General features: G+C 37.3%; 3 protein-coding genes across 3 annotated transcripts; 1 reads left to right on the forward strand and 2 right to left on the reverse strand.

Annotated features, from left to right (window-relative positions):
• Positions 1-453: 453 nt before the first annotated feature.
• On the reverse strand, positions 454-1,653 carry LOC127246729 (protein MIZU-KUSSEI 1). Its single transcript, XM_051268256.1, has one exon. The coding sequence runs from the start codon at positions 1,416-1,418 to the stop codon at positions 729-731; it is 690 nt and encodes a 229-aa protein (XP_051124213.1). The 5' UTR covers positions 1,419-1,653; the 3' UTR covers positions 454-728.
• Positions 1,654-4,894: 3,241 nt separating this feature from the next.
• On the forward strand, positions 4,895-10,797 carry LOC127246772 (acylamino-acid-releasing enzyme). The gene is made up of 18 exons (XM_051268315.1): positions 4,895-5,221; positions 5,880-6,067; positions 6,303-6,407; positions 6,498-6,566; positions 6,667-6,814; positions 7,254-7,336; positions 7,705-7,760; positions 8,233-8,366; positions 8,507-8,597; positions 8,680-8,745; positions 8,837-9,059; positions 9,158-9,259; positions 9,338-9,423; positions 9,491-9,613; positions 9,853-9,922; positions 10,052-10,143; positions 10,230-10,334; positions 10,416-10,797. Exons 1-18 carry the CDS (start codon positions 4,908-4,910, stop codon positions 10,527-10,529), a joined length of 2,169 nt encoding a protein of 722 aa, XP_051124272.1. The 5' UTR covers positions 4,895-4,907; the 3' UTR covers positions 10,530-10,797.
• Positions 10,798-10,843: 46 nt separating this feature from the next.
• On the reverse strand, positions 10,844-13,441 carry LOC127246771 (pentatricopeptide repeat-containing protein At5g16860). Its single transcript, XM_051268314.1, has one exon. It carries the CDS (start codon positions 13,364-13,366, stop codon positions 10,919-10,921), a length of 2,448 nt encoding a protein of 815 aa, XP_051124271.1. The 5' UTR covers positions 13,367-13,441; the 3' UTR covers positions 10,844-10,918.
• Between the last annotated feature and the right edge of the window lie 227 nt (positions 13,442-13,668).

Raw genomic sequence — 13,668 nt, forward strand, 5'->3', positions numbered from 1 at the left:
ACATTGTTTTAAAAATAAAATTAATAGACTAAAGAAAGTACTTTCTGCATATGTATTTTGAAAATTGGGCATGTGCCAAAGAGGCCAAGCCCATTTTGTGACTTGTTGGACTTTGGGTTCGTGGGCTGATAAGCCCAATTCGTGTTCAATAAATAATCTTAGATTTCGTACAAGTAAATGAATTCAATTTATTAATCATATAGGCAGAATTGGAGCATTAAGTGAATAATTTCTAATTACATTCATTGCGTTACATTTAATTAATTCGTTATAAAAAATTACCCTAAATGCTAATGATTGTGAAATAACGGCCAAACGAATAAAGTCAATGAAAATTTCAAATTTCATGCAAAAAATTACATGAATTTCTAATTAATTGAGTAAATTAAATTAAATTAAGAATAACAAAAGGAACTCAAGCAACTGTACGTAAATAGGTGTATGTATATAAAGTAGACATATATATGAAAGATTTTAAAAAAATAATAATTATAATAATATAATAGTAATCATCGTCCAGCGAAGAAGACAAAGACATGACAATGAAATCCACATGTCTTGAAAACCCATGAATACAGAGAACGTACGATCGCACGTACGTGCACATAATTAATTATGATAAAACAAAAAGATTCAGATGGATCAATTGTAGTACGTATCGATCAATTTTAATTTAATTTACTCAAGAACACAGATAGTTTTAATTAATTTAATTACAGCACCGATGATCAACGAACTCTGAGGAAGAAGATGCTGAGTTCTTGGGCGGATGCCCCGTCGGGGTTGATCATATAAAACGACTCCGAATCCTTCGAACCGACGACCCGTTCGAACCGGGCCCTAACGTAGGTCATCTGATCGCCGGCGTCGGAATCCTTGTCGGGGCCGGGGAGGACGCCGGCGCCCATGGACACGCCTCTGAGAAGGTGCATGACGTGGACTTCGTCGTCGGTCATGTTTAACCGCCGGATGGAGTGCCCGACTTTCCGGCCGTTGCAGTACACGGCCCACACGAATTCTTCGAGAAGCTTCTTCTTGTGGGTCTTGGTGTCGGATTCCAGGGCGATCCGGAGCACGTCGGAGGCCATTTCCTTGTGGATCGCCGTCGTCATGATCGGAAGTTCGATGACGAAGACCGGCAGCCGATAAGGGTCCTCTTGTATGGCCAGGCTCAGCCTTCCCCGCCGGTATCCGAATAGGGTTCCGGTGGTCGCCTTGTCCGTCAGGAGGGCTTTCCGGTGCCGCCCGCCGCCGAGGAGCGCCGCCATCTTGCAGCCGGTTGTCAGCATCGGGAGGAGTTTGAACATTCGAAATAAACCGCCGCCGCCGGAGGATTTTGATGATTTCTTGCGGTGGAGGAGGGAGAATAGGGCAGGGTTTTCCATGTGGTGGAATGGGTTGGAGTGTACTAAAGGCATTTTCTGTCTTCAGGGTTTTAAATTTATTAGGCAATTAATATTTCAAGGAGGGATGGTTTGGGGAAGAAGATAGATATACATATATATATATATATATTTGTGAGTTATAAAAGTGGTGTGTGTATAGAGTTTGTGCAATGATTTGAAAAGGGATGGAGTTTATAAAGCTTGTTGGTTTGTGATTTGGAATGATCTCTCCAACTAGGAATTAATTAATAGTATAGATGGATGTGACTACAAAACATGAAGAGGTAGTTGGAAAATACATATATAAATACTTTAAAAAGAGAGAGAGAGAGAGAGAGAGAGAGAGAGAGAGAGGACCCCTCCTTACATTTGATGTTATTACACAACATACATTACAATGCAACAATGAGTCCAAGTGTTGATAATATTATCATATAATAAAAAATAAAAAAATAAATAAAAAGAAAGAAAGCAAAAACAGGGTAAGGGGCCAAAGTGTTGCTTTAATAACATGTATGTTGGGGTTGAGGTTTTGATGTTGACAAAGTTCAATTATGGGGGGCTACAAATGTGATAAGATAAGAAAGGATTGGACCACAAAACATGTGAAGAATGGAGGAGGAAGAAGAAGAAGAAATAGTAGTGAACATCAAATTTAATAATTTAAGATCAATGAAAACAAATATACATAAAAAAGGCACACTTTCCATTCCTGCCATTGCCATGTGCCTTTTTTCCTTACTACTATTATATACTCCATATAATTATAATTATATATTATTGATATTAATTATTTCCCTTCCACAAATGAGATAAAGAGAAGTTGGGTTCATCTCCTCTCCCCCCTCTTGTCAATTGCTACTTACCTTTACTTTGCCTAACCAGTCTTTCTCCTTTTCCATCTCTCTCTCTCTCTCTCTCTCTCTATATATATATATATATATATATATTTATATGGATTGGCTTTGCCCTCCAAGATTCCCAACTTGTATGCCCTAACAATCCCCAAGACTTGCTTTCATGCTCAAGGGCTTAGCTTATTTCCTTATATAAATATATATATTTTGGGATGCAATGCATGCAAGAATCAAGAATTCATATGTATTAAATGCTTGGGCATTGGTGTCTTGTACAATACGAACAACCCATAAATAATCAATTGGTAATTTTGTTCGGGCATCATCCACCCACCCACCCACCTGTCAGCAAGCAAGCAAGATCTTGGGCATGCAATTATCTTGTACTAGAATCCAAGATTTGTTTGGGAGAGTTTAATGGCTTCGATTTTGTTCGGATCGATTCTTCTGAATGTAGCCATGATGTGTCCAAATCCAAGATTATTATTGTTTAACTATTTATTATTCAAATGCATCCTTCAAATATACATAATTTTATTATTATTTTGACACCATTAATTAGATAAGAACAAATCTTTTTTATCCCCTCATTTAATTTGGGTGCATTGCATTGGGGCATAAATTGTCTCTTTAAAATCATACACACAAAAACCTTTTTTATTTTAGTGATCAATTGGTGAAAGAAATTTTCTTCACCACAAACAACTATATAATAAATGAGTGGTCTGCCCAACATTTTTTTTTTTTTTTTTATCGAAAAAGGTAGGTTGGTACCTTTCTTAGTTAATATAAAATGGATATAATATATATATATATATATATGCATATGTAAATAATAGCATATATTAATTTTAACAACTTGGATCATGAATATATAGTCTAGATGAAATGACTAGGGATAATAGGATTTACTCATTATCTTATAGTAGTATGGTGCATGTCACTATAAAATAAGTGATGAATCAAAATAACAATACATTGAATATATAATCTTGACCTAATTTTAAAATTTGAATAAAAATGTAACCTTTCAATGTTATACATCACACCCCCAAACTTGTAGAAAAAGAAGCAAGTAATCACCACTTTATTATCATCAATATAGTGTAGGTAGTTTAGATATTCATGTCATCAATTGCCATCGATGGCTACTGTTTTTCTTTAATTTATTTATTTATTTATTTGCAAAAAAATAAATTATGGCTATTATTAATTGTACATTTTTCTTCTTTTAACAACAATAATTCAAAACATCACATTGCTGATTGCATATATAATGAAATCATATATAGTCCATCACATGTAAGGATCGGACAAATCAGGAATGTGTCGAAAACAGCTTTTGCCTTTTCCTATATATTATTTTTAATTGCGTAAAGAAATGGCACACCATTCCTTAACTTTAATTAACATTAACCACAAAAAAAAAAAAAAAAAAAAAAAAAAAACTAAGTGTATTAGTTTGTATACAAAGTTTGAATAAACAAATGTTTTCTTTTACATATAATATTTTTAATAAAAATAAAATATTACAGTTTGCATAATATAAAGATATATTATTATTATTATTAACAAAATATTACGATCAAACAACTATTCAAATATAAAAATTAAATGGAATATTAAAATCAAATGGATTATTAAAAGTACATATACTTGTAATAATTGGTTGATGCTCATTAAAATACATGTAGTCTTTATAATAATATTCTCTTTTATATATATATATATATATATATAATCTGATAGATTTGTGGATGCTTGTTAGTTTTCCAAATAGTAAGTTGATTGATTAATGCATGCAACCAATTAATTAGTCAATAATAATAATAATAATAATAATAATAATGGAACTTGCATTGTTGCTATTATACATAATTGAACAGACAAACAAAAGTCTTATTTTTATTTTATTTTATTTTTACTTTTTTGACTTTTAATAATTTCATCATCATGATGGGTCCAAATACCCACCAGCTTCAAGTTGCTTGCATGAGTTTGTGATTGGTTTATTTATTTATTTTAGATTTTATTGTTAGTGCTATAGATCGATCTCATGGATAAGATCAGCCTATTTATAATTAATTATACAGAGGGTATTCAATATGGTAATAGTAAGTTGCTTTCGATTTTGAAATTAAAATGATAGAATATTGAAATATTATGAATAGAAAAACCGAAAATTATATAATGGAAATAATACATATACGGGTGAATTTAGTGCATAAAATATCATAAAAATTAATGATTTGAAAATTAAATAATTTTAAAAAATGATGTTAATATTTTATTACAGTATATAATTACATTCTATATTTTGTGTCTATTCCAATACGAGGAATTAATCAATTTGTAAAGTGAAGGAATAATAAATAAAAATTATTGAACTTATTTTATCACAACACTTTAAATAGAAACGGGCTAAAAATTGGATTCGACGACAATGACAATACGAAATGGGTTTAACCCATTAATAACTGAACTGGGCTTCAAAAGATATGCTTCAATCTAAAAGCCCAATATATATATATATTTTTTAAATAATCACAATTCAATTTAATCATTTAGTGCAGTACAAAATTAATTTAAATTTTTATATTAAAAAAATAAAGGTAAATAAAATAATCGTACGTTTGAATAAACTATCTTAAACCGATAAAGGGAAATGATATGGGAAATGGCATATTCTGCCGCCGTCTTGCTCACTCGTCACTGCCACTTCCCTTCCAATCTCATTCCCATTTCCTATTTGCAACTCTCTAGATTTCGAAAACCAGATTACTTCCGCTGCCGAAGCCAATTTGGGACTGTGCTTATGTCTTCTTCGGCTTCAGAAACTAAGGATACTGCTCCTTATGGTTCTTGGAAGTCTCCGATCACTGCAGATGTTGTTTCCGGCTCAGATAAGCGGCTCGGCGGCTTCGCAGCCGATTCTTTAGGACGCCTATTTTGGCTGGAATCACGGCCGACGGAATCTGGGTATTCATTTGTGTTTGTTTCTTGTATTCATTTACGTTTGGATGCGATAGATGGGTTGAAAACTTGTAGGTACCGAATTTTGTGTTGGATAGGATTAAGATATTTGAAGTTGAAAACGCTGGCGTTTGTGTTTTAGGAAATGAATTTATAGAATTTATTTCTCGGTTTCATGGACTTCTTGTTATCTGGAAGAAAGGGGATTTATGTAAAGAATCTGCGTATGTTTGGAATCGTTGGATGATAACGTGAAAATCGGAATTAGGGCACAATTATTGTAAGTTGTGTTTTCGTATGGGTAATCTGATTTTTCCATGGTGATGATGATTAGCTTGAGCTGAAAATTTAAATATATAGGGGGTGTAAGTTTGTTTATTGGTTTTCTTGCATAATCTTACAGTTAGAGAGACCTGAAAATGTTTTGCTTACTTGAATTTATTTTATTCTATGTTATATCATGAAGACCAACTATGTATCTTCCTTGGTGTCATTCTTCAGAATTGGTGATGGGGATTGTTATTGAGCTTATTTTGTGTATTAACTGAAACAAGGTTTCTTTGACTTTTTGATAATATTTTATGGATGCCCCTCTAAATAGGATTTTGGTGAACCAATGTAAATATATTAACAATGAACTCATTGGTGCTTCTGAATTTTTCAGAAGAAATGTTCTGGTAGGACAAGCTGATAGTGAGGGGTCCAAACCAGCTGATATTACACCTAAAGATTTTGCAGTGAGGACTGTAACACAAGAGTACGGAGGCGGAGCCTTCTGTATATTTGGAGATTCTGTTGTCTTCTCAAATTACAAGGATCAAAGACTATACAAGCAATCAGTTTCATCTAATGGTGAACATCTCTGTTTCTACAATGATATGGCCTGTTTTCGATAAGTACCATCTGTTGTTTCTTACAACTAATCTCTTAGTTTAAATCATTTCTCAGTTAACTATGCAACATGAATGAGAAATGCGTTAGTTTTGTAAGCATTATAACATTGTTTCCCTGATTAAGGAGTTTAAGTTGCCGTGTATTTTAGTTTAATAATTCAACATCAATTTATTGTTTAAAATATTGGAAGCAGATTCAGTTCCTGTGCCACTCACACCAGACTATGGTGGACCACTTGTGTGCTATGCTGACGGAGTCTTTGATTCTCGGTTTAATCGGTTCCTGACTGTAAGAGAAGGTAGATGAGCTAATTTCACAATTTTAAAGAATTTTCGTGGAAGCTTCATCCTACCAACTTCTATTCGTATCATGATTTATTGTGCAATAGATCGTCGTGAAAGCAGTACCAATGCCACCACAACAATTGTTTCCGTTGATTTAGGCAACCCCATAAAAGGTAAACCTTCATTTGTGCTTGTGACTATCTCAATGTTTCTTTGAAATTGGGGACTGTCTGTATTATTATCTGTGTATTAATAATATTATTTATACTGCAGAACCTGAAATATTAGTTGAGGGAAGCGACTTTTATGCATTTCCGCGGATTGACCACAAAGGAGAACGAGTGGCTTGGATTGAATGGCATCATCCGAACATGCCATGGGACAGATCTGAACTATGGGTTGGCTATTTATCTGAGAATGGGTAATTAGAAGATTTTTCATTCTTTCTTTTTGGGCAGAATACTGCTCCTGCTTCACTTTTTCTTTTGGATTATTTAAAATTAACTAGATATAGTGAAGACGTTCTTTTAAAAAGCCTTCAACACAAGGGGGTCTGTTTAGTGTTTTTTTTTTTGGTTCTCATGTTTCTGGATATTGATATTTTTGAGGTGAAATAGTAGTTGTATGTGATGTTTTGCATGAAAAATGGACGTTAGATATGATGTTATTTCGATAGAAATCGAGAGATATTGAGAGATTGAACAGTGAAGAAACAATACTGAAGAAAACTAACCCGAATCTCTCCAGCCATTTTTGTGGTGGTTTCTTGGTCCAGTAACTAATATTTTAAATATCCTAGCTATATTTATATTTATTATTTATTTATTTTAAGTATCTTGGACTAAAATGCTGTCTTACAGAGACATCAAGAAACGCATCTGTGTTGCTGGTGGTGATGTGTCCATTGTCGAATCACCAACTGAGCCTAAGTGGGCGCCTGATGGTACTTTAATGAATCTTATGATTCAACTATGATATGCCTTTTTTGGCTCTTCTGAGTGAATGTTATAAATGCATATCTCTTGTTGTAAAAAAATCCAAGAAAATATTTTCCTACTCTTTGAAAGTTAAATAATGACAAATGAATATGGGGTTATTACTAAGTGCCTTTCGAGTCTAATCCAAATATTTTCATATCAAACAAAATTTTGATATAGTTAAATGGAAAGTGAGCATCTATGCGTTTTGAACCATTATTTGAACAATTTAAAAATGGTATACCTATAGGATCTGTCTAGAACTTGAGTATTGTTCTTTAGTTTCTACATGTTTACATGCAAATCTTACTCTGATACTGTTTATATATTTCAGGGGAACTTTTCTTCATCACTGATAGAAAAAGTGGGTTTTGGAATATTTACAGATGGGTATGTATTAGTCTCGTTATCTTTAGATTGGAATTACTGAGATTTTCTTTTGTTTGTTGTGTAATTTTACTAAGAGTCTCTTTAGGTTATTTACATATTTTTTCTGCTTTATGCACAATCTGACAATCATGTTCTCCACTCTCTGTAGCCACATGAATTATGACATTTGAACACCCTTTTTTCCTTTTAGAGGTGCACAGCAATACCATAATAACATAAAAACAATGTCTCTCACATAATAATTTATGAATCAACTAAAAGGAAAAGTTTGGTAGTAGTCTAACTGCCTAATAACTTATTTTTATCTCCTTTTCTTACCTTGGCGTACTTCATTTTTTCTTGTAGTAGTATTGTACTCTGAAAATTTAATGCATACTTCTGATTGTTGTCATCATCTATCTGTTTCCACAACATAAACTAGTTCCAATAGTTATCAAACTGTTTCGGTCTCATGCTTCTCCTTTTTTCTTAGGTGGAATCAACAAATGAAGTATTGCCCGTTTATGCATTAAATGCTGAGTTTACAAGACCATTATGGGTTTTTGGCTTGAACTCATATGAATTTCTTCAAAGTTCTCATAAGAATCTAATCGCTTGCAGCTACAGGTGACGTGAAGAAATTATGTTACATTTATGAATAATGTCTGTCTTTTTTTAATGTGATCGATATTCAGGAGGAACACCGAACAATTGCTGAATGTGACATTATTTACAAATATTTACTGACTTGGTGAAAATATCTGCAGGAAGAATGGAAGGTCATATCTAGGAATTGTTGATGTTGGGGAGAGCAAACTAACACCAATTGACATTCCTTTCACAGATCTTAATAACATTGTTCGTAATATCTTCACTCTTTGTATTCCTTATGGACAATGTCATTATGATTTTCATTGACGGACTTGCCTAATTTATGCAGACGTCAGGGCTCAACTGCTTGTATGTTGAAGGAGCATCTGCAATTCATCCTTCATCAATAGCCAAGGTGCTGGTTCCTTCTGGGGCTTCTATAGATGTTTATTTCGTGTCCTTTTTGTTTATATTCATTTGATTGTGTTCTAGTTTGGACTTTCCAGGTGGTTTTAGATGATCAGAACTCAAAAGTAGTTGATTGCTCTATTATGTGGTCGTCTTCTACTATAAGTCCATCATACAAACCATACATAAGCTCACCGGAGCTTATAGAATTCCCTACAGAAGTTCCAGGGCAAAATGCATATGCATACTTTTACCCTCCCACAAACCCTCTATTTCAAGCCAATCCAGATGAGAAGCCTCCTCTTCTGTTAAAGAGTCATGGTACCATTTGCTCAATTAAGTTTAGATCAAACTGATTTTATATCGATTCATTTCTTAAATTTATTGAAAACCATGATGTCTACATATGCTTTATATAGGAGGCCCTACTGCTGAGAGCCGTGGTATTTTAAATCTAAACATCCAATACTGGACGAGTCGCGGGTGGGCTTTTGTTGATGTTAACTATGGTGGCAGCACTGGTATATCCATTATTAACCTATATTTTGCCATATTATTGTATCCCAAACTAATTATTGTTATTGAATTGAATTCTGAAGGTTATGGCCGTGAGTATCGCAACAGGCTGATCAAAAAGTGGGGAATAGTTGATGTTGATGACTGCTGCAGCTGTGCCAAGTTTTTGGTAACAGAAAATTTCATTTTTGTTGTCATAATGAGCACAAACCTTGATCTTGCTCGTTGATTTCTAGGTTAACAGTGGGAAAGCTGACAGTGAAAGGTTATGCATCACGGGGGGTTCTGCCGGTGGATACACAACCCTGGCTGCACTTGCATTCAGAGATGTATTCAAAGCCGGCGCATCCTTATATGGAGTAAGTTCATATAGGATTTCATAATGATCAATTCAGTTGCCAGGGTTATAGTTATACAATTTTAGCATTGCAAGAAGGTACATGAAATTGAATTCGGGATTTCCACATTAGATATCGGTAACTTGAATGGTTTAACAGTCCCGTTCTTACTCACTCATTATCTGCAGCTAAGTTTCTTTTGTTCATGAAGTTTCTGTATACAATTCGAAAAATAAGGAATTTTGTATGGTAACAAACAGGTGGCTGACTTGGCATCGTTGAGAGCAGAAACTCACAAGTTTGAATCTCACTACCTTGACAACCTTGTTGGTAAAGAGTCTAAAGACTGTATCAGACAAATAATATATACATATTATATATGTTTATTGGATACTTGTTCACGGAACTTGTCCGAATACTATGAAAATCTGCTATATCAACATCTTATGTCGATTGCAGGAGATGATGTTGCCTATGCTGAGAGATCACCTATCAATTCTGTGGATAAGTTTTCTTGCCCCATAATACTCTTCCAAGGGTTGGAGGACAAGGTATGCACAAAATCGACATGCTGTATATCTTTACTTGGTATGAATTTTGATGTAATATCATCAAGTGATCCAACTTCAAACTATAGGTAGTTCCACCCGATCAAGCACGCACAATTTATCAAGCATTGAAGCGTAAGGGCTTGCCTGTCGCTCTCGTAGAATATGAAGGAGAACAGCATGGTTTTCGCAAGGTATGCTCGTCTCTGCCTGTGTGCTGTGTGCCCCTGCTGTCATTAGCTGATACACATCATGATGTTTGCGTGTGCGCGCAGGCTGAGAATATCAAATTCACCCTCGAACAAGAGATGGTGTTCTTTGCACGACTGGTCGGGCACTTCAGAGTCGCGGATAATATCACCCCCATTAAGATCGACAACTTTGACTGAAACTGAATCTCTGATCTTGATCCAAGCTGCCTCAAAGTTGCTGATTCCTCGTAGGACTGGTGTCGGAGAGATTGCTCACTCTTGGTAAGGCTGGTCAGATATACTGTTGCTTGGTAGTTTATGGATACACTCCAGCCATGAACTTCTAATGATTAGAAAAGCTCATTGGTGCTGTTTTCTGTTTTCAACATCCCAAAAATAATGTCTTCATGATTCAAGTAAGAACCTATACTTTTTTGCGATTCTAACATGAAGACATTCCGGTAAAGCTCCCGCTTTCTGCCTTGGAAACTTGCAAACATTTGCTCCCAGTTGGAATCATATATATATATATATATTTGATCTGAACTAGTCTTTGCAGGAGTTCCCCAATCGAAGGGATGACTCTCTTACCAATACCCTTTGCAGGAGCAGGATCCATTCTTGAAATGGTGGAACCGGCTCGAGTCCCTGAGTATGACTTCATGTTCGATGATCCTCGATATATAGGTAAAAGCTTTATGGCAATCTCCGCACACACGTAAGTTCTTGGTGATCCGAATAGGCATTCCAGGAGACGTCGTAAGAATGCCGTAAGCAAGGGCCAATTTCTCGCTGTGTTCGAGAAGCAGATCCCCTTTCTCCTCCTCGTCAACGTCGTGAAGAGCAAAGTTCGTCTCAGGTACATACCCCATGGCTTTAATCCGATGTATCAGATCGTCAAGGAGGCTATATATCTCTTCAGCCATCGGATGAGATTTGTCGCCAACAAAGAAGGTAGCTGTCCCTTTCTTACCCTGTACCCAGCTGCAGCCGGGTCTCTTCCTGATCCCCGAATGCTTCATCAACGATCGAGTCCTCGCGACATCTTTCCATCGCCTAGCGCCGGCGTATATGTTAGAGAGCAGCGTGTACAGGCCGTCATTCTCAAAGCCAAGTTCTAACAGCTTATCGACAGCGTGCTCCCCGAGTTCGACGTTCCCGTGAAGTCTGCAACCACTGAGCAGTGACACCCAAACTATAGGATTTGGCTCCATCGGCATGTCCTGAATGAACTTCATAGCATCATTCATTCGACCGGCGCGACCCAATAAATCGACCATGCACGCATAGTGCTCGACGGCAGGAACAACTCCGAAATATCTTTCCATATTGTTGAAGTAGTCGATACCCAGATCGATCATTCCGGAGTGGCTACATGCATAAAGTACAACGACAAAAGTCACTCCGTCGACAGGCAAACCGGCAGCTCTCATCCCGTCGAAAATTTGGAGAACTTCCTCGCCACGACCGTGCAATCCGTATCCAGTCATCATAGAAGTCCACGAGACTTCGTTCCTCTTCGCCATGCTATCAAACACTCTCCGCGCTGCATCTACATCCCCGGATTTTGCATACATGTCGATTAGACAATTTAAGATGAATAGCATAGCCCCTCCATATCGATTGCGTAGAACGTAACCATGAATTTCTCGACCAAACCTAAGAGCACCCAGACGGGCGCAAGCCACCAATGCGCAAGATATAGTGAACCCATTCGGCATCATTCTTCGCTCATCCCTTAACATTTCGGAAAACAGTTCCAATGCGTCGCTAGCTTCCGCATGCTGAGCGTATCCACCGATCATGACGGTCCAAGTCACCACACTCCTATCTCCCCTTTCAATCGAATCAAAAATCGATCGCGCAGTCTTGAAACTCTTGCACTTGGCATACATGTCTATTAATCCATTGATCAACATCATCTCGTCGCCTCGCTCATTACCTTTTAGATTCAGAAACTGTTTGATCGCATAACAGTGAGTCTCCTTACCACAAGGCAACGCCCCGACTGCTGCGCAACCGGATAAAACCGAGACAAGGGTAACTGCATTCGATTGTGAACCAGACGCCACCATCTCCCTAAAAACATCGAGTGCTTCATGGCCGAGCCCTCTTTGAGCATATCCTGCTATTACAGCACTCCATGTCACCACATTTAGCTCAATTTTTTTCTCCCTCATCCTCCTAAACAGTCCAAAAGCATCCTCAAATCTGCCAATCTGAGAGTACCCTGTAACCAGTGCATTCCAGGACACCACATCCTTCACCGACATTCTTTCGAACACGTTCTTGGCTTCATCCATCAATCCACATTTGGCATACATATCTACAACAGCATTGCCCACAAACACATCTTCAATCAAACATGTCCTAATTGCATACCCGTGAATCTCCATTCCTCTCCTCCAAGATTTTACAGAACCACAAGATGGAAGTGCATTCACTAAGCTAATGGCGTCTGCCTTCAGCGCTGCATCTCCTCTAGAAACCATTTTTTCGAACATCAGTAAAGCTTTTTTGAACTCACCACTCTGTACATACACAGATATAATCGAATTCCAAGAGATCCTGTCGAAGACGCCGCACTTGAGCATTTCGTCGAACAGCTTCTGTGCTTTGTCGTTCTCCCCACACCGGCCGTACATTGAAATGGCAGCATTGTCCACAAACACGTTGCAGTTTGTATAACCTGAGACGAGTGCGAGCGCGTGGACTGATTCTCCAGTGATCAGCGAAGAAAGATCACCACAGGCGCCGAAAACGTAAGGATAAGTGTAGTCATCGGGTATCCAAGAAAGCCTCCGCATTTCGTCGAAGAGGTGGAGGGCCATCCTCTGTTTCCCCTCGGACAAGCTCCGCTTGATGAGATTGTTCCAGTAAAACACCAGGGAACGAGACGGAGGCGTGCATTTGAGGTGGGAGAGCACATCGGAGTGCCGATCAGAGGAAATGTAATCGGAGAGTATTCTGGCAGCGATACTGGTTGGTGTGAGTGGAAGGGGTAGATGAGCTCGGACTCGTACGAGGGGTAACATTGTTAGTCGGAAGACGACGACGAACACCGGCTGAAAATGATCGGCCGGAGCGCGAGCGCGGCGGCGCTGCGACGGTGCCTGTACTTCGGCGGCGAGGTCAGTTAGAGAGGCATCGGTCGAACGGCCCGTCTCCTTCACTTTATGGGCTTTCAATTTCGGCCTACGTGGGCCTCATCTTAAGATTAATTCTAGAAGCCCATCCAAGTTTTAATTGGTCTGGGCTCGGCCCTAATAAAAGTTCATATTTAGTTTAATACGACCAGTTTGTAAATGCCAAGCTTATCCATTATGCTAATGACATA

Source organism: Andrographis paniculata, unplaced genomic scaffold (assembly GCF_009805555.1).
Source record: "Andrographis paniculata isolate CXL003 unplaced genomic scaffold, ASM980555v1 Contig30END, whole genome shotgun sequence".
In the NCBI taxonomy this organism is placed as follows: Eukaryota; Viridiplantae; Streptophyta; class Magnoliopsida; order Lamiales; family Acanthaceae; genus Andrographis; species Andrographis paniculata.